At 56.2% G+C, this 20,536-nt stretch overlaps 1 protein-coding gene across 1 annotated transcript in view; it reads right to left on the bottom strand.

Moving 5' to 3' along the window:
- DOT1L (DOT1 like histone lysine methyltransferase) overlaps positions 1-20,303 on the bottom strand; it is a 62,110-nt gene extending 41,807 nt beyond the window's left edge. The window contains exons 1-4 of the mRNA XM_025367727.1: positions 20,235-20,303; positions 10,719-10,762; positions 4,232-4,306; positions 421-484 (exon numbers count right to left, since the gene is read on the bottom strand). Coding sequence (XP_025223512.1) covers positions 421-484; positions 4,232-4,306; positions 10,719-10,762; positions 20,235-20,303 — 252 coding nt within the window. The remainder of the gene's footprint in view (positions 1-420; positions 485-4,231; positions 4,307-10,718; positions 10,763-20,234) is intronic.
- Positions 20,304-20,536: the final 233 nt, after the last annotated feature.

The raw sequence follows: 20,536 nt of genomic DNA, 5'->3' as shown, positions 1-20,536 counted from the left end.
CATCCAGCCTGATGAAGGCAGGCGGTGTGGGGGAGGTACGAGGGGAAGGCCGGCATTCACACAGCCTGGGGAGGGCAGGGACCCTGCCTCTGCTGGGGCCCACGGTCACAAACCCAGGGTTGCAGAGGCATGTGCAGACACCACAACCCTCAGGGCCCTGCCTCAGCACACAAACCACGGATGGCTCTGTGTTGGCACATGGCCACAGCACGCAGTTGGCGTGGCCCACGAGGACATAGCCCAGCCTCAGCAGCCCCCACACCACTCACCCACAGACCACGGTCCCCCACATCCTGCACATTCCAATCCCTGGGGGCTCTAAGGGGAGCCCTGTGCCACAAGGTGGTGACATAAGGGGTCTGGAGGGGTCTGGGAGCCTGGCACTACTACTGACCGCCCGGGCAGGGGCAAGCCACCTACCAGTTGGTGGATGCTATCGATGGCGCGGTTGTACTTGTCGCAGAGCCTCTGCATGCTCTCGAAGCTGAAAAAGGCAAGGGAAGGCCCTGGTCACACGGGCCAGCGCGAGCCGCATTCATGGGAGGGGACAGCACACGGACAGGGCAGGCTCCACGGTGTGGTCTCTGGCTGGACAGCCACCAGCCAGCTGGCCAAGACCCCTCTGGCAGAAGCCTCACGTTCCACCCTGATGGAGATTTCAGGTTTGACGCACAGGCGAGGAGGCCGGCCGAGAGTCTGGTGCAGGAAAGCACTGAGCCCTGAGGCAGTCTGGACCTGCCCAGGTTCCCCACACAAAGCTGAGGTCCAGGTGTGCTGGAGGCGTGAGGAGAGAAAGAGGGCTCGAGGGGGACTGAGGCTGGCCCAACAGCAGGGACCCCTGGGGCCAGCCTTAGAGGGTCTTCCTTGCCCTGGCTGGGGATAGCCACCATCGCCAGAGGCAGGTGAATGGCTGGGGTCCCAGGGATCACTGGGCCTCTGACAGGGCAGGTGCAGGAGGAGGGAGCACTGCAGAAAGGAGGGTGCCCCACCCACGCCCGCACTGCTCTGTGCACGTGTCCTTCAAAAGCTCCGACTCACACGTCAGCAGTGTGTCACGTCAGACGTGGCACAGCAGGGTCCACCATGAGACTCAGTCCCCTGGCAGCAGCTCTGCCCCGCTCAGCCCTAGCCGCAGGGCAATGCTTCATTACCTAAATGCCTGCGCCCAACAGCATCCAGGGCAGGGCCAACTGGGCAGCAGGGGGCACCTGTGCTCCAGGGAGCGCCCACTGTCTGTGGGGCATGTGAGCCACAAGAAACACAGGCCACGCCCAGGCCCGGACTCAGAGGGGCTTCCGGGGTGGGGGCAGGCCTGCTGCAGGGTCTGCCTGGCCTAGTCTGTCCAGTCTCGACCTGGGATAACTTGCTCATCTTCCAAACCAGTTGGACCCACTGGCAAAATGTGGACGACAGCGTCTGTCCCACCACCTCAGAAGGTGTCCAGAGCAGACCAAGAGACAGGAGGAGGAGGGGTAACCTGTCCCGTGAACACTGTCACACACAGTGGCTCTCACCGGGGACCCCGGGAACATGGCGAGGCAAGCAACAGATGGAGACAGGGACCCTGCTCGGCACCCTGCAGTGTCCAGGACAGTCCCTGCCAGAGAACGATCCAGTCCCCGGCACCGAAGAGACCTGCACCTGTGTGGGGTGGGGGGGGCGCGGCTGGGACTTTCCTCCACCTCCTTCCTCCGCCGCCTCCACGTGCACACAGGCAGCTTCCTCCCAAGGGCAACCCCAAGAGCCTGGCAGATGCTCCGAGACGTGGCTGCGCAATCAGAACCCTGCTCCCGCCCCAGCCCCAGTCCCATGCTCTTCCTGCCTCGCCCTGGCAGCCCTGAATTCACCTGGGCAGTGTGTGCCCGAGGTTCACACTTTCCCTTCCTCATGGGAAAACCTGCGCTCCAAAGACCAGATTCATGCTTTTCTTAAGCAGCAGCTGCAGGGAATAAAGCAAGAGAACTTAAGAGCAGCAAACACCAAGAACAAAAGCCGGCTGACAGCCCCGGGAGCACGGCCACACAGAACCTGGATCATCCAGAGAACAAAGGACACAGGGGCGGAGGTAGCCCAGGGAGTGTGAAGGGCCAGCAGGCACCGTGTGGGCCTCGGTCCATGAGCAGCATCTGGCCAGGGTCGGATGACCCAACAGAGCCAGCCTGCGGCCTCCCGCCTTCCCCGCAGCTCCGGGGAGCAGTGCTGGCCCCTCCTGTGTTTTCACTTCTACACACCGCCTTCAACCCTGACAACCAGACCCTCCCAAAATCATCTCTGCATACTCCCGGGAAGAGACCCTTCCCTGGCAGGATGTGCAAATGCAGGTGCTCAGAGGAGCTGCGCTGTCCTTGGCCTGAAGCCCTAATGGCTCGGTCCCTCAGGTGGTCCTCCCAGCTCCAACGATTACCCCCTGCCCAGCCTGTCCCTGACGTCCTTCCAGCCTTGGCTAAGCCCATCCCACACGAAGGGGAAGGACGCCACACACCCAGGTGCAGGGGCGCCGTGAGCACAGCGTCTGACACACTCGCTGCTCAGAGCCAAGGCAGACGCTGGCCACACACAAGTGAGGCGCCATAAGCGCCCCAGGTTAATACGAAAGGGCTCAGCCCAACAACACCCATCCACCCGAGGGGCCTCCGGTTCCTAATAAAGCTCCTGATGGCTGGGAACTTCTAGGTGACAGGAGCATCTTTTGTTGTAAGGTCCCGGGTAGGGTAAAGCCCAAGCTGCAGTAAGAAGCTTAGAGAGGGCCGGGCGCGGTGGCTCAAGCCTGTAATCCCAGCACTTTGGGAGGCCGAGACGGGCGGATCACGAGGTCAGGAGATCGAGACCATCCTGGCTAACACGGTGAAACCCCGTCTCTATTAAGAAATACAAAAAACTAGCCGGGCGAGGTGGCGGGCACCTGTAGTCCCAGCTACTCGGGAGGCTGAGGCCGGAGAATGGCGTGAACCCGGGAGGCAGAGCTTGCAGTGAGCTGAGATCCGGCCACTGCACTCCAGCCTGGGCGACAGAGCGAGACTCCATCTCAAAAAAAAAAAAAAAAAAAAAAGAAGCTTAGAGAGAGATGGAGGCAATCATCAAGCAAGTCTCCAAGAAGCCTCCGTGAAAACCCAAAAGCACAGGGTGCAAAGAGCTTTGGGGTGAGTGCACCCCAACTCCACAGAGACACAGCTCTGTGCAGGGCCCTGCAGGCCCCTCCCTGTGGAACCTGCCATGCGGCTGTTTATCTGCATGCTGCATCACACCCTTTATACTAAACCAGGGAAGGGCCCAGCACACCATCACGCCTGATGAGGGGTGGCGAGAGGCCCAGACTTGCGGGGCAGGTGGCATGAAATCCACGGCAGCGGGTTGGCATGGAGGACCCTGCCAGCAACGCGCTTGTCTGCTTGTGGGGTACCAGGGTGCTGACCAGGGAATGGGCAGGGCTTGAGGGAGGGGCACAGGATCTCAAGGCTTACTGAGGCTGAGACCGCTGACCACAGACAAAGGAGTCCCTCCCACATGCCAGCGAGGCCGGAGAGCCAGGTAAAGTGCAGCCATGTGCTCAGCCCGGGAGGGCGCCAGGGCCCTCTAGGCTTGACTCTCTGTGGAGAGGGGCTCACCTAAGCTCACGACAGCATAGCCCTTGACGGAGGACTACTCTGTCGATTTCAGACTCCCAAGAGCTGAAAAAGGCGTGAGCCTGGAATGTCTTCCTTCTCAAAGAAAAACAAAACACTTCCAAGCAAGCATTCCAGAGACAGCCCTGCCCCTCTCCACCCACAAGACCCTCCTCCAAGACCCAGAAGCTGCCAGGGCAAAACTGCTAACAGCCACAGGGCTGGAGACAGAGGGACTAACGAAACCCAACTGAGGTCGAAGCAGAGCTGCCAAGGAGCCTGAGGTCGCCCAGGCCCTCCCAGCAGCCCTCAGGCAGGAACTCGGACTTCTGGCCGTCAGCCGCCCGCTATAAAAAGAGCCATCACTAGCGCAGGCTGACTCCACACATGCCAATCCCACTTTCCACAACCGGAGTTTCCAATTCTGTCCAGCCTCTGACAGCCTTTGCCAAGAGTTGATAAACATTTCCTACCAAAATAACTTTATGGTGGCCACGGCCAACTCTAAAAGGAAATTTCAGATCAGCTTGCACCATCTAAGAAGAGCTAATTATAGGATGCGTCCTCCTGTCCTCCCCAAGAGCCAAGTCTGTCCTCAGAGCGGAGTGGCTGGGCAGGACTCTGCTTACCTTTTGGTGTCATAGTCAATTAAAACGTAATTCTCCATAGCGAGCTTGAGATCCGGGATTTCTTCACAGACCCATCTGAAACACAGCAGCAGAAACGATCAGGAGGGGTTTGGTTTTTTTGGTTTTGTTTTGTCTTTTGTCTTTTTGTTTGTTTGTTTTTGAGACAGAGTCTCCCTCTGCCTCCCAGGCTGGAGTGCACTGTCATGATTTTGGTTCACTGCGACCTCCACCTCCCGGGTTCAAGCGATTCTCCTGCCTCAGCCTCCCGAGTAGCTAGGATTACAGGCACCTGCCACCACGCCCGGCTAATTTTTGTATTTTTAGTAGAGACGGGGTTAGGCCATGCTGGCCAGGCTGGTCTCGAACTCCTGATCTGAAGCGATCCGCCCACCTCAGCCTCCCACAGAGCTGGGATTACAGGTGTGAAAATCTTGAGCATTACCAGCATGTTCTTAAACACTGCATCCTCTCCAACAGAAAACAAACATCCCTACCACTCCACTCAGAGTGGAGAGAGAAGGGAGGCGTGACTTCAAAACTAAGGCTACGATGTGCACCATGAAGCTGTTACTGAAGTACACTGATTTTACATGGCTTCCAGGCCACACGCCGGTGGCTCCGGGGAGCTAAGTGAAAGCACCTGCTACAGGGCTGGTCTAGGGACCCACTGGCCACATCAGAGCTCAAAAAGCAACCGATGACTAGAAACTAAAGTCAACTGGTGCCAGGCGTGGTAGCTCACACCTATAATCCCAGCACTTTGGGAGGCCGAGGTGGGCAGATCACGAGGTCAGGAGTTCGAGACCAGCCTGACCAACATGAATAAACCCCATCTCTACTAAACATGCAAAATTAGCCAGGCATGGTGTTGCAGGCCTGTAATCCCAGCTACTCAGGAGGCTGAAGCAAGAGAATCGCTTGAACCTGGGAGGCGGAGGTTGCAGTGAGCTGAGATCGCGCCACTGCACTCCAGCCTGGGCACCAAGAGCGAAAACTCCATCTCAAAAATAAACAAATAAATAAAATAAAGCCAACAGGAATTTGAAGAATTAACTAATCCCAAAATACAGCAGAGCTTCATCAACAAACACTGCCAAGAAAAATGAGGCGGAGGGGGCCATAGATGAAGAGACGGAAACAAACCAGCCCATTAAAACTCTTTGACCTCACTTGGATCCTGATACCATATTGAAAAGGATCATGAAGGCCGGGCGCAGTGGCTCTCGCCTGTCATCCCAGCACTGTGGGAGGCTGAGGTGGGTGGATCACCTGTGGTCAGGAGTTCGAGAGCAGCCTGGCCAACATGGTGAAACCCCACCTGTACTAAAAATACAAAATTAGCCAGGTGTGGTGGCACATGCCTGTAGTCCCAGCTACTTGGGAGGCTGAGGCAGGAGAACTGCTTGAACCCAGGACGCGGAGGTTGCAGTGAGCTGAGATCATGCCCTTGCACTCCAGCCTGGGCAACAGAGCGAGACTCCATCTCAAAAAAAAAAAAAAAAAAAAAAAAAAAAGGACCCAATCATGAAAGGGGCATCATCCCTGCAGAACTTACAGACAGTAAGAGGAGAATCAGGGATACTAAGAAACTGGAGCCAGGTGCGGTGGCTCATGCCTGTAGTCCCTAGTACTCGGGAGGCTGGGGCAGGAGAATCACTTCAACCCGGGAGGTTGAGGCTGCAGTGAGCCAAGATCCCGCCACTTCACTCCAGCCTGGGTGACAGAGCAAGACTGTCTCCACAATAAAAACAAAAGAAAATGGTATAAATCCAACAGCCTCAATGAAATAAACATCCCCCGAGGGACACGAATGACCAAAACTGACACAGAAGAAACAACAACTCGGCAGCTCTACACCTGTCAGAGTTTGCTTCCTAGAGATGGCTCCAGGCCCCGACGGCTTCACTGGTGAATTCCATCAAACACTGACAAGACACAACACTAAACTTACAGAAACTTTTTCAGTTTTTATGCAGCCAGCATCATCCTGACACCAAAACCATAGAGACACAAAGGGCTGGAAAGAAAGGACAAGAAAGGAAACAGCAGACCAACATCCCCTACCAACACACCCCACAATCCCTTAAAAACGTGAGGGAGGGCCGGGCGCAGTGGCTCAAGCCTGTAATCCCAGCACTTTGGGAGGCCGAGACGGGCGGATCACGAGGTCAGGAGATCGAGACCATCCTGGCTAACACGGTGAAACCCCGTCTCTACTAAAAATACAAAAACTTAGCCGGGCGTGGCGGCGGGCGCCTGTAGTCCCAGCTACTCGGGAGGCTGAGGCAGGAGAATGGCGTGAACCCGGGAGGCGGAGCTTGCAGTGAGCTGAGATCCGGCCACTGCACTCCAGCCTGGGTGACAGAGCGAGACTCCGTCTCAAAAAAAAAAAAAAAAAAAACGTGAGGGAACTGCGCAGTGACACCTCACAACCACGCGCAGCACCTCCCAGGGAGGAAAAGCTGCTTCACTCTAAAATTAGTGACTGCGATTCACCGAAGGAACCAGGACAGAGGTCTGAGCAGCCCCACGTGGGCAGGTGGGAAAGCACGCAGGATGGCATTCGGTGCCATCAGGACAGTACCCCACAAGAGGCCAGAAATGGAAGACCACGCCTTCCACTTGAAAACTGCACGGGATCAGTCACCGAGCCACTGTGACAGCTGAAGGCCCACTTTCCCCAGCCGCCTGGCCTGTGGCTCTGCAGGAGGGAACGGGGAGGGATGGGGGTTCGGCCTCTGCTCCCCACTCCTCTCGACCTGCTAAGTCCAGCTGGCAGCTTTCCAGAACTCCGAGAGCAGCTTCACTGCCCCCTACCCCACACCAAGTCCCCACCCGGCCACAGACTCCAACCAGCTGGCCAAGACCCGACCTCAGGTTCACGTGCCCCCAAGACCCTCCCACACTGAGAGACACAGCATCCTGTCAGAAGGGCTGCAGTACCTGCCCTCTGTGATTATTGGTGCCTCTCGTCACCCCTCCCCAGCCTGGTCAACACCTACACACCCGGATGACACCGGCAGGGGACCCCACGACACAGATCACGAAAAGCCCCAGGCACTGAGCAAGGCCCCGAGATCGACGCGAGCAAAGCCGTCTGCAGTTACTTCTCACCACATCGTCCAGGAGGTCCTGGCCAGAGCAACTTGGCAAGAAAAACAAGCAGCAAGCAGCCTGAAAGGAGCAGCCGTATGGCGTTCACTGAGTCCCGTGGTTCTGCGCCACAGAGCACGCTAAGGGATACACGTGGACGCTGCCGGAGCTCAGCACAGGCAAGCCCGGCAGGCAAAAGGGAGCAGTCTTTACACATACTGGCAGCAAAGGACTGTCAAAATGCCACATAAAAAAGCATCAAAGGCCGGGCGCCGTGGCTCACACCTGTAATCCCAGTGCTTTGGGAGGCTGAGGCGGGCGGATCACGAGGTCAGGAGTTCGAGACCAGCCTGATCAACATGGTGAAACCCCCGTCTCTACTAAAAATACAAAAATTTGCCAGGCGTGGTGGTGGGCACCTGTAATCCCAGCTACTCGGAAGGCTGAGGAAGAAGAATTGCTTGAACCTGGAAGATAGAGGTTGCAGTGAGCCGAGATTATGCCACTGTACTCCAGCCTGGGTGAGAAAGCAAGACTCCGCCTCGAAAAAAAAAAAAAGCACTGAAACAGGAATACCTGGGAGTGACATTGTTTAAACGCCCCTTTCCCCAAACTGAACTGCAGGCTCAAACCAATTTCTAGAAAAAGCCCAGTTGGCTTTTCTGGAGAAATGGAGAGGCTGATTCTCAAGTGGACATCCAAACGAGGAGAGCCTGGGACAGCCGAACCATCTTTAAACAGCCCTCCCCGCACTTCGGGAGGCCGAGGGGGCTGGATCACTTGAGGCCAGGAGTTTGAGACCAGCCTGGCCAACATGGCAAAATCCCATCTCTACTAAAAATACAAAAATCCGCTGGGCATGGTTGCAAGCACCTGTAATCCCTGCTACTTGGAAGGCTGAGGCAGGAGAATTGCTTGCACCCAGGAGGTAGAAGTTGCAGTGAGCTGCAGGAGGTGGAAGTTGCAGTGAGCTGAGATGGCACCACTGCACCCCAGCCTGAGCAGCAGAGCGAGACTCTGACCCAAAAAAACAGTAACACTGTGGGAGGACACGCTTGGGACACTGGCCGTATGGGGACTGAATGGTGTTTGCTGTGTAAGAACGTCATCAGTGTTTCTGGGGGAAGTGAGACAGAAAAGGTCTGTGCAGCGTCACATCGTGAGAACCCTGGTCATGTGCTGGGGACGCACAGCAGAAAGCAGCCTCTCCAGGGGGTTTGAGTTTCGAGGCCTCTGCCTACACCACGGATGCCCAGGTGTTGGTGCGCACCCCTGTGCCTGGACCCCTGTTCCCTACAACACTTAAGCTCCAGATGCACTCCCCAGGAAACACACAAGGTTCAAACAAGACAGTCAGCTCTGAGCCCTGCAGAAGGAGAGCATGCAGCCAGACAGGCACCCTCACCGTCACCGCCTGAGATCCGGGGGCCCGGGGTCTCCTCCGACCCCAGAAGCCTGTGCGGGCCACTTCCCATGGGGAGCAGATGCAACTCACCTGCTGCCTGAGCACCTCGAGACCCACCAGCAAGAGCCTGGTCAGAGCGGGGCTTCCACACCTGCTGCACCAAGACCCTAGCCCAGAGACCGCGTCTGGGTGTCACTGGCAGAACCTGCACAGACAACACTGGCCCGGGGAAGCCACAGTACTGGAGCATTCTTTCTTGTTTGGGTTTTGTTTTTTGAGACAGGGTCTCACTCTGTTGCCTGGCTGGTGGGCGGTGGCACAATCACAGTGCCACTGGTCTCAAGTGATCCTCCTGGGCTCAAGTGATCCTCCTGGGCTCAAGTGATCTTCCCACCTCGGCCCCTCAAGCAGCTGGGACCACAGGCGTGCACCACCAAGCCCAGCTAATTTTTTACTTTCTTGTAGACACAGGGTCTCATTATGTTGCCCGGCCAATCTCCAGCTCCTAGATTCAAGTGATCAACCCTCCCAGCCTCCCAAAGTGCTGGGAGTCCAGGCATGAGCCACCATGCCCAGCTGAGCATTCTTATTTATTTATTTATTTGCAATGGAGTCTCACTCTTATCGCCCAGGCTGGAGTGCAGTGGCACCATCTTGGGTCACTGCAACCTCCACCTCCTGCGTTCAAGCTATTCTCCTGCCTCAGCCAACTAGCTGAGACTACAGGCACCCGCCACCACATCCGGCTAATTTTTGTATTTTTTTAGTAAAGACAGGGTTTCGTCAAGTTGCCCAGGCTGGTCTCGAACTCCTGGCTTCAAGTGATCTCCCTGCCTCAGCCTTCCAAAGTGCTGGGATTACAGACGTGAGCCAGTGCGCACGGCTTGAGCGTCCTTAAAAAGACTGCACGGCCCTATGTGAGGAGCACCCACAGAGGCCCATGCCAGCACAGTCTTGGCCCCTGGCTGCAATAAGAGAAACCCAGGCAGAGAGAGGCGGCTGGCTGCCAGGAGCATGCTGCAGCTGGGCTGGGGCTGGGGCTGGGCGGGGGCTGGACTGGGGCCCAGCTGCCTGATCCACAGCCCTCCCTCCAACCATAACACCAGGATTCTTTTACGAAGAACAAAGGGGCCCCTACTCCACTGCCTGGTCCACAAATCATGACATTAAAAAAAAGCAGATCCCACATTCTAAGCACAGGCCCTGGGTCAGGCCCACCCTGGCCGACCTACACAAACAATTTCACTGAATCCTCAAACACCCTGGCCAGGGAGGGGCTGCCGGGCCCCAACAGTGAACCACAGGCCTCAGGAGCCAGGGCCTGGCACAGAGCCACCGGCCAAGAGCAGCTCGGCATGGCCCTTGTGGCAGCTGCAGGCCTGGGCAGATGCTGGGCGTGTGCACAGGCGGTGTCCTCACACCCAGCATGCCAAGGAACAGCCCAGCAAGACGCCAGGGCCACATGGACACATGTGGCCTCCCTGCAGGTGCCACACAGTGAGGGTTCTGACCCTGAGCACCTGAGACAGGCAGAATGCCGGCCACCATGGGCAGCTTCCCAGTGGGCAGCAGAGAGGCACCCGGAGGGCCTCCCTGCACTGTCGCTGCAGACCCTGGAGACCAGGCTGGAGCTCACGAGGACGGGATGGCCTCCTCCTCCTGCCCATCCAAGTCATCCCCGGAACGCTCCTCTCTGCACCCATGGGGCAGACACAGGAGGCCGTCAAAGGCACGTGAGGGTGAAGGTCAGCCCAAAACCCACAGTGGGGAGACTGACAAGGAGACAGAGGAAGGCAGTGCAACGCCCCTGGAGGACCACTGGACACCCCACCAGCTCTACCTGTCCCTGGGTCACCCCGATCCGCTTCGCAACACCTCCAGGAATCCACCCCTGCGGCAGCCATCCCCACAACAGAGTCTGCAGGGCACGGGTGTCCACAGAAGCGGCCCCAGGCTCTGAAGACAACACGCTGCAGGCCGTGTACTCACCGGATGGTCTCGATGATTTCATGAGCAGCATCGTGATGTTTGTCCTGAGAGAGAGAGAGAGAGGTTTGAGACGCAGAGCCACCCTCCACCCCGTGAGCCCGTCGCTCTCTTCCCGGACAAGTGATGCCATCAACTTCCCACCTCTTCATTTCCCAACTGGTGCAACTCCCAAGCCCACCACCAGGGGAGACCACCAGAGACATTCCCAGACCCTGGACCATGAAGGGACACAGACCTTGCCAAGGACCTATTCCTGGCATGCTGTGTCCTACCACAGGCAGAGAGCAGGGAGAGGCTGGGATGGAGTCTATGGCCCCCGGCCCTGCTTCTTTCCCACCCTAGAGCAAACGCCTGCCCCAAGCTCCTCCACGTGTCTCCCCATTTTTTCCCTGGAGGTCAGCTGACTCAACACACCCCAAGCCCCTCAGGCCGCGCTATGCAGGACCACCAGGAATTCTCCCGACGCTGCTCCAGCCAGGGAGCTCCAGCCTGGCTGGGAGTCCTGCTTCGGCAAAGGCCTGGTACGTGACTGCAGGTGACGGAGCCTCCACAGGGCCTGTTTCCCCACCTGTACCATGGGAAAAAAACCACTGGGCTAGCCCACTTGGGCGGCCGCGGCATAGCCCAGAACCCGTCACACCTAAAACCAAGTTGCTTGGCCTGACACAGACCCCTCCCTGTGTAGCACCCTGCCCTTCACTCCCTCTACAAGGCCAATGTCAAAGGCAGGTTCCCACCCAGCAGGGCCACCCAAGCCTCTCCGACTCCACATCCACCACCGAGAATCAGAGACCAAGCGCACACCACCAGAACACTTGTGCGCCTTCCACATCGCGCCTGCGTGCCACTGTGCTGATGTAAACCCACAACACACCACCAGAACACTTGTGCGCCTTCCACACCGCGCCTGCGTGCCACTGTGCTGATAGAAACCCACAACAGGCTGGGTGCGGTGAGCGAACCACTTGAGCCAGGAGTTCGAGGCCAGCCTGGGAAACAGCGAGAGCCCATGTCTTTTTTTTTTTTGGGACGAAGTTTTGCTCTTGTTGCCCAGGCTGGAGTGCGATGGCGCAATCTCAGCTCACCGCAATCTCTACCTCCGGGATTCAAGGGATTCTCCTGCCTCAGCCTCCCGAGTAGCTGAGATTACTAGCAGGAGCCACCACACCCGGCTAATTTTGTATTTTTAGTAGAGACGGAGTTTCTCCATGTTGATCCGGCTGGTCTCAAAATCCTGACCTCAGGTGACCCACCACCCTCAGCCTCCCAAAGTGCTGGAATTACAGGCCTGAGCCACCGCGCCCGGCCAGCCCATGTCTTTTTTATAAAAATGAACCATTTTTTTTTTAAAATCCCCATTAGGCAAACGCTATAGCAATTATCAGTTGCAGACGCGACACGCTGGATGTTGCAGTCCACAGGGCGCATCAGAGGCGGCCCAGGCAGCCACACAGCCTCAGTGAGCCTCTCCCAGGGCAGAGGAAAAGCAACCAGCGGAGCACCTGCGGACGCCACCTGACGAAACACAAGGCCAGCGTCACCAGAGTGAGACACCCCACTGCCACGAGCCTCCCAAGGCCCAGCGGGACGCAGCCCCATCTGTGGGGCTCCTGCCGGGATGCAGAACCTCAGCATAATCCTGAGGAGCAGCCCAGCCTGACTGAGGGGTGCCACACAGAGACCCAGCTGGCTCTCCTCCAAAGGCCAGACCATGGGAGACCCCCCCCAGCTTTCCTTATGCACTGAGGGATCAGCCCAGATGGGGGAGACAGGAGACGCAAGGGCTCATGGCAGTGATGGGATGGGACGTATATGCCGCTGAGGCCACAGCTCCACCCACCTCCTGGTTCAGATCAGGGAACTGCCATGAAATAAAGCCACATGGAAAGTCTCTGCGCGGTGCTTTGCAACTTTCTTCTCAGTCTAAAACCACTTCGGGGACGGGCGTGGTGGCTCACGCCTGGAATACCAGCACTTTGGGAAGCTGAGGTGGGCGGATCATGAGGTCAAGAGATCGAGACCATCCTGGCTAACAAGGTGAAACCCCATCTCTACTAAAAATACAAAAAATTAGCTGCGCGTGGCCGGACGCGGTGGCTCACGCCTGTAATCCCAGCACTCTGGGAGGCTGCGGCGGCTGGATCGCGAGGTTAGGAGATCGAGACCATCCTGGTGAACACAGTGAAACCCTGTCTCTACAAAAAAATACAAAAAATTAGCCAGGCGTAGTAGCAGACGCCTGTAGTCCCAGCTACTGGGAAGGCTGAGGCAGGAGAATGGCGTGAACCCAGGAGGCGGAGCTTGCAGTGAGCTGAGATCGCGCTACTGCACTCCAGCCTGGGCAACAGAGCAAGACTCCGTCTCAAAAAAAAAAAAAAACAAAAAACAAAAAACAAACATTAGCTGGACATGGTGGCACACGCCCGTAGTCCCAGATACCCGGGAGGCTGAGGCAGAATAGCTTGAACCCAGGAGGCAAAGGCTGCAGTGAGCTGAGATCGCGCCATTGCACTCCAGCCTAAGCTACACAGCGAGACTCCGTCTCAGAAAAGAAAAAAAAAAAAAACATTAAAAGGAAAGGGTTTTTTGGAGTGTTTTTTTTGTTTTTTTTGTTTTTTGTTTTTGTTTTTGTTTTTTTTTTGAGACGGAGTCTTGCTCTGTCACCCAGGCTGGACTGCAGTGGCCGGATCTCAGCTCACTGCAAGCTCCGCCTCCCGGGTTCACGCCATTCTCCGGCCTCAGCCTCCCGAGTAGCTGGGACTACAGGCGCCCGCCACCTCGCCCGGCTAGTTTTTTGTATTTCTTAATAGAGACAGGGTTTCACCGTGTTAGCCAGGATGGTCTCGATCTCCTGACCTCGTGATCCGCCCGTCTCGGCCTCCCAAAGTGCTGGGATTACAGGCTTGAGCCACCGCGCCCGGCCTTGGAGTGTTTTTTTTTTTTTTTTTGTAGACATGAGGTTTCACCATGTTGGCCAGGCTGGTCTCGAACTCCTGGCCTCAAGTGAGCTGTCCACCTTGGCCTCCCAAAGATATGGTGAAACGCCATCTCTACAAAAAAATACCAAAAAAAAAAAACTGGCTGGGCATGGTGGCTCACACCTGTAATTACAGCATTTTGGGAGGCCGAGGCGGGTGGATCACTTGAGGTCAGGAGTTCAAGACCAGCCTGGCCAACACAGTGAAACCCCATCTCTACAAAAAACACAAAAAAAATTTAGCTGGGCACGGTGTTGCGTGCCTGTAATCCCAGCTACTTGGGAGGCTAAGCCAGGAGATTCACTTGAACCCAGGAGGCAGAGGTTGCAGTGAGCTGAGACTGCACCACTGCACTCCAGCCTAGGCTACAGAATGAGACTCCATCTCAAAAAAAAAAAAAAAAAAAAAAAAAAAAAAAAAAAAAAAAAAAAAAAAGCTAGGTGTGGTGGCACACACCTGTAACCCAAGCTACCTGGTGGCTGAGGCAGGAGAATCTCTTGAACCCGGGAAGCAGAGCTTGCAGTGAGCCAAGATCACACCACTGCACTCCAATCTGGGCAGCAGAGTGAGATTCCAGCTCAAAAAAAAAAGAAAGGAAAAGATAAATAGGAGGCAGGAGCTGGGGCTGGGCAGAGCGAGGAGCAGGGCAGGCGAGGGTAGCGAGGGAGCAGGCAGCCCTTGCAGGCCCCTGACAAAGTGAAAATGGGGCCCCTTGCTCAAAGGTGGCTAACAAACTTTAACACAAGCTGGGCGCAGATCATGAGGTCAGGAATTCGAGGCCAGCCTGGCCAACGTGGCAAATACTAATGCCATAAATATTAGCTCTACTAATAATACAAAAATCATTGGTACTACTAATAATACAAAAATTATTGCTGGGCGCAGTGGCTGATGCCAGTAATCCCAGCCCTTTGGGAGGCCAAGGCAGGTGGATCACGAGGTCAGGAGATCGAGACCATCCTGGCTAACACGGTAAAACCCCGTCTCTATGAAAAATACAAAAAAACTTAGCCGGGCATGGTGGCGGGCGCCTGTAGTCCCAGCTACTCGGGAGGCTGAAGCAGGAGAAAAGGTGAACCCGGGAGGCGGAGCTTGCAGTGAGCCGAATCACGCCACCACACTCCAGCCTGGGTGACAGAGCGAGACCCCGTCTCACCAAAAAAAAAAAAAAAAAAAGAAAGTATCAGTACTACTACTAATACAAAAATTGTTAGTAGTACTAATAATACAAAAATGAGCCGGGTATGGTGGCGGGTGCCTGTAATCCCAGCTACTGAGGAGGCTGAGGCAGGAGACTTGCTTGAACCCAGGAGGTAAAGGTTGCAGTGAGCCGAGATTGCACCACTACACTCCAGCCTGGGCGACAAAAGCAAAACTTTTTCTCCAAAAAAAAAAAAAAAAAAAAAATGTTCCTGCGGGATTTGACTGCGTGGGTGTGGCTAGTGTGGCACGCCTGGCCGTTTCCTATATATTGTGCGCTCTATACAGCTCCGTCCCACCAGCCACATGTTGGGTGCCCATAGCCCTGAGTGGCCAGTGACTGCTGTCGGGGCAGTGGCGCTCCACACGCCTCCCCTCAAGGGGGAGTCTTCTTCCTGCGGACCCCCGCGGAGTGCTGTGGGATGTTGCAGGGTGCAGCCGGAAGCGCTGGGTTCTGCACATCTGAAGCGAGACCCAGAGGGCCAGCCTCCTCTCTGGTCAGGGGCCGGGGATGGGAGGAAGGGGTGCTGGGCCTGCTCCCTCATGTCGGGGTGCTGCTTCTGAGACCCCTTTCCTCCTGCTCACAGTCAGGGCCCACGGCAGGGTCCCCCTCTCCCTCCTCAGGCTGGAAATCCAGCCTGCTGTGGTCCCTGCATTTCCTGTCTCTCCAGAGCATCTTCCCCGGTGATCATTTGACAGAGGGCCCTGCCTCGCCCAGTTTCGGGGTTTTCTTGTCACGGGGAGTCGCTGTCTCAAAGTGGTGGCCATGGGAGCTGCATGTCTGGCTGGCAGAGCGTTTCTGGCTGTGGTTTGAGCGTCCTGAGGCTGCGCAGGATGGAGGGGGCTGTGGGCCCGAGTTCCCCTTCCTGGGATTCACAGCCAAGCGCTTCTCACAGGCCCCGGCCTTACTGGAGCACAGAACATTCCCGGCAGCCAGATGACTCACGGTGTGAGGGCTGGAAACGCTCTGCTTTGCAGCGGTGTCACCTGCCCGTGCCTGCTCTCCTTGGCAGCGTGACATTATTTTGGGGGCCACATAAGTGTAGTTCTAAAAATGAGTGCCCCCCAGAAGCAGTAGCAGGGTGAACTCGCCTCTGCAACTCCCGCGAGCCGTGCCCTCTGCCCCACGCCTGTTTCGTCATGGTGCCTCGTTCCCCGTCACTCAGCTAGGGAGACAGTGTCCCCACCAGGCAGCGCGCCCCGAGTTACCGCCCCCATCTCCTCCTTGCTCGTGCTGCCTCCTGTCCGGAGGTGCCCTGTGGTGTGGGCTGCTGTGTGGACCGAGGGCTGGGGGCCAGGGCTTTGTGCAGACTTCACCAGGCTTTTCCGAATCCCGAAAGCCAAGAGGTGACATTCCCTCTCACGGTGGGTGGGTGTGCGGGACCTGGAGGACTCCCGACTGAGAGTGGATGTCTAGGAAAAAGAGCCTCGGCCAAGAGGCGTTTCCAGCACAGACCAGTTCCTAGAGGGCCCAGGGAACAGGCAGAGCCAGGCCACAGAGGTTGGGTGACCACCCCAGGGCCCATGTCTAGAGCAGCACGGTTGGGTTCGTACTCCTGGTCTGTGGGTGGGCGCCTCTGTGCGAAAGAGCCCAGCGCTGGCTTCCAGCTCTTGTGTTGGAGTTCCTTTTTTTTTTTTTGAGACGGAGTTTTGCTCTTGTTGCTGAGGCTGGAGTGTAGTGATGCGGTCTCAGCTCACTGCAACCTCTACCTCCCAGGTTCAATGGTGCAGTCTCAGCTCACAGCAACCTCCACTTCCTGGGTTCAAGCGATTTTCCTGTCTCAGCCTCCTGAGTAGCTGCTGGGATTACAGGCGTCGGTCACCACGCCTGGCTACTTTTTTGTATTTTTAGTAGAGATGGGGTTTCATCATGTTGGCCAGGCTGGTCTCGAACTCCTGACCTTAGGTGTTCCACCCGCCTCGGCCTCCCAAAGTGCAGGGATCACAGGCGTGAGCCACCACGGCCGGCCCACACCTGGCTAATTTTCGTTTTAGTAGAGACAGGGTTTCACCATGTTGGCCAGGCTGGTCTCGAACTCCTGACCTCAGGCGATCCACCCACTTTGGCCTCCCAAAGTGCTGGGATTACAGGCATGAGTCACCGCGCCCGGCCAGAACAATTTTTTAATTACATGATAAAATGATAATGTTCTAGTTATACTGGGTTAAATAAGTTATGAAAATTTTATCTCCTGGGCCAGACACAGTGGCCCATGCCTGGGGTCCCAGCAACTTGGGAGGCTGAGGCAGGAGGATCACTGGAGCCCAGGAGTTTGAGGCCACAGCAAATCACGATCGTCACTGTACTCCAACCTGGGCAACACGGCAAGATCTCAACTCTAGAAAGATAAAAAATATTGGCCGGGCGCGGTGGCTCACACCTGTAATCCCAGCACTCTGGGAGGCCGAGGCAGGCAGATAACAAGGTCAGGACATCGAGACCATCCTGGCTAACACAGTGAAACCCCGTCTCTACTAAAAAATACAAAAAATTAGCCAGGCGTGGTGGCGGGCGCCTGTAGTCCCTGCTACTTGGGAGGTTGAGGCAGGAGAACGGCGTGAACCCAGGAGGCGGAGCTTGTAGTGAGCCGAGATCGCGCCACTGCACTCCAGCCTGGGCGACAGAGAGAGACTCCCTCTCAAAAAAAAAAAAAAAAAAAATTAAAAATTAAAAAAGAAGCCAGACACAGCGGCTTATGCCTGTGATCCCGGCACTCTGGGAGGATGAGGCAGGAGGACCTCTTGAAGCTAGGAGTTTGAGATCAGCCTGGACAACATATTGAGACCCTCATCTCTTCAAAAAAAAAATTTTGTTTTAATTAGCTGCGCATGGCAGGTGCGCCTGTATTCTCAGCTATTTGGGACACTGAAGTGGGAGGATCCCTTGTACCCAAGAGTTCAAGGCTGCAGTGAGCTGTGATCACACCACTGCACTCCAGCCTGGGTGAACAGCGAGACTCTATCTCTAAAAAAACAAAAAACAAAATTTATCTTAGCTTTTTAAAAATGTGGCTACTAGAAACAGTGAAATCACACATGTACCTTATGGAGTATTTCTGCAGCCTTACCTCACAGGACCTAATTCTACCTTCTTAGTTGACAAAGCTTTTTTTTTGGAGTTCCATTCTTGTTGCCCAGGCTGGAGTGCGATGGCGCGATCTCGGCTCACTGCAAGCTCCACCTCCTGGGTTCAAGTGATTCTCCTGCCTCAGCCTCCCAAGTAGCTGGGATTACAGGCATGTGCCACCACACCCGGCTAATTTTGTATTTTTAGTAGAGACGGGGTTTCTCCACGTGGGTCAGGCTGGTCTCCAACTCCCAATCTCAGGTGATCCACCTGCCTCGGCCTCCCAAAGTCCTGGCATTACAGGTGTGAGCCACCACGCCTGGTCTGACAGAGCATTTTTAGACTTGACCCTGAACCCAAGGTCCACACAGGCCCTGGCCCAAGTCCACGCAGCTAATTCACAGCAGAGCTGGGCCTGGACATCAGACCGTGTTGCTTCCTGGCTGAGCATCTGTCTGCAGGATCAAGGGCAGTGTGAGAAGTGGACTCAGACCTCCACAGGAGGAGGACGGGGCCGTCTGAGAGCTCCAAGGAGAGCTCAGATCAAGGATGGCTGACAAGGCTTCAGCTGACTTGATAGTAACTAGTCCATCTGCAACAGCCCCAGCTGGCTAGGCACAGCTGTGCACGCCTGTAGTCCCAGCACTGCAGGAGGCTGAGGTGGGAGGACCGCCTAAGCCGAGACTTCAAGGTTGCAGTGAGTTATGATCACGCCACTACACTCCAATACTCCATCCTGGGTGACAGAGAGTTCATTTCAAACAAACAAACAAACAGCCCAAGCTACCCAGCAACCAAAGGAGCTCCCTGTAAACATGCAAAGCAACTGGACACTGGAGGTGCTCAGGAGGGGCTGAGGCCACCCACACAGGCCGCTGGGAAGCTGTGCTTCGAGGAAGCTCTGTTCACCAGGCCTCTGCTTTCCTAAAACATGACCAGAGCAACGCCATCTTAAAGTGCATAGCTAGGCACTTGCAAGGCACCTGGAAGGTTCACACTTATGAGCTGACCACCAAGGACACAGAGCATCTGTGGGTGGGGGAGGTCTCCCGGGCAGCCTGCAGAACCCGTGCCCGCTGTACGGAGAGGGCCAGTGAGCAGGGGCTGAAGGGTGGTCGGACGGCACCACCTGGCTGGGCTCCAGTGAGCGTGTCTGTACGTTCCAGGTTTACTCGCAACCCCGACCGTTTCTCACACACAGAGGCGCTCAGGAAGACCGGGCACCCTCTGCCTGCCCCCTGAGGATGGCCTGCTCTGTTCAGGGAGCCCTGCTGTGTAAGGGAGCGGCTTCGTGGCTGCTCTCACTGTGATCGGCGGCTCACCTCAAGTTCTCTCCTCTCTTGGGGTCTGCACTGGGACCCTCCTTCTCCAGCAGCAAAGCGACACGGAGGGAGGCTGGATGTGCTGACCAGAACTCTCCTCGCCCTCGTCTGAGCACGGGCTGTCTGAGCACAGGCTGAGCACGGGCTTACGGCCACCGACCCTCTAGCCTGAGGCCAAGGCCACGGTGTGACAGGAGGGAGGAAAGCAGGGGACTCGTGGGCCTCCTCACAGGGAAAAATGCACCAGGACGCTAGGGGAAGACCAGCACTGACTGCTGAGGCAACAGCGCTCCCTTTTGGGGTGATGAGAATGTTCTGGAATTAGACAATGGTGAATAGACTAAAAACCACTGAAACGTACACTTAAAACGGGTGAACTTTTTTTTTTTTGAGATGGAGTCTAGCTCCGTCGCCCAGGCTGGAGTGCAGTGGCGCGATCTCAGCTCACTGCAAGCTCCGCCTCCCGGGTTCATGCCCAGCCTAAAACAGATGAACTTTGATATGTGAATTGTCATGATAAGGCTGTTATTAAAAAAAGAAAAAAAGGAAAAACATGGTTGGGCGTGGTGGCTCCCGCTTGTAATCCCAGCACTTTGGGAGGTGGGGCAGGCAAACCACGAGGTCAAGAGTTTGAGACCAGCCTCACTAACACGGTGAAACCCCGTCTCTACTAAAAATACAAAAATTAGCCGAGCTTGGTGGCGGGCGCCTGTAATCCCAGATACTCAGGAGGCTGAGGCAGGAGAATGGCGTGAACCTGGGAGGTGGAGGTTGCAGCAAGCCCAGATCTCGCCACTGCACTCCAGCCTGGGCAACAAGAGCAAGACTCCATCTCAAAAAAAATAAAAGAGGAAAAACAAAAGCACAGCAACTGTAGTGCCCCGGCCTGGGCGCAGCACCCTGTCCTGCCTGCGCCTCCGCGCTTGCCGCCCTGCACGCCATCACTCACCCATGGCCTCTCCAGCAAGGCCACCCCTAAGCCCCAGACGAGGAGCAGCAACAGGAGCAGCAACAGCATGAGGCCTGGCCGTCCGTCCCTCTGAAGGGCGGGATGCCCACACAGCCAGCCAGCACGCACCCGTCTGGTGCAACCAACTGAGAAACAGGCTGGCTGCGACTCACACGTGCGCCTCACACATCTCAACCCAACACTGTGGGAGGTCGAGGCAGGCACTTAAGGTCAGGAGTTCAAGACCGGCCCGGCCAATGTGGTGAAACTCTGTCTCTACTAAAAATACAAAAATTAGCTGG

Source organism: Theropithecus gelada, chromosome 19 (assembly GCF_003255815.1).
Source record: "Theropithecus gelada isolate Dixy chromosome 19, Tgel_1.0, whole genome shotgun sequence".
Classification (NCBI taxonomy): domain Eukaryota; kingdom Metazoa; phylum Chordata; class Mammalia; order Primates; family Cercopithecidae; genus Theropithecus; species Theropithecus gelada.
The sequence above is the reverse complement of the archived record's forward strand: the minus strand, read 5'-3'. Positions and strand labels throughout refer to the sequence as shown.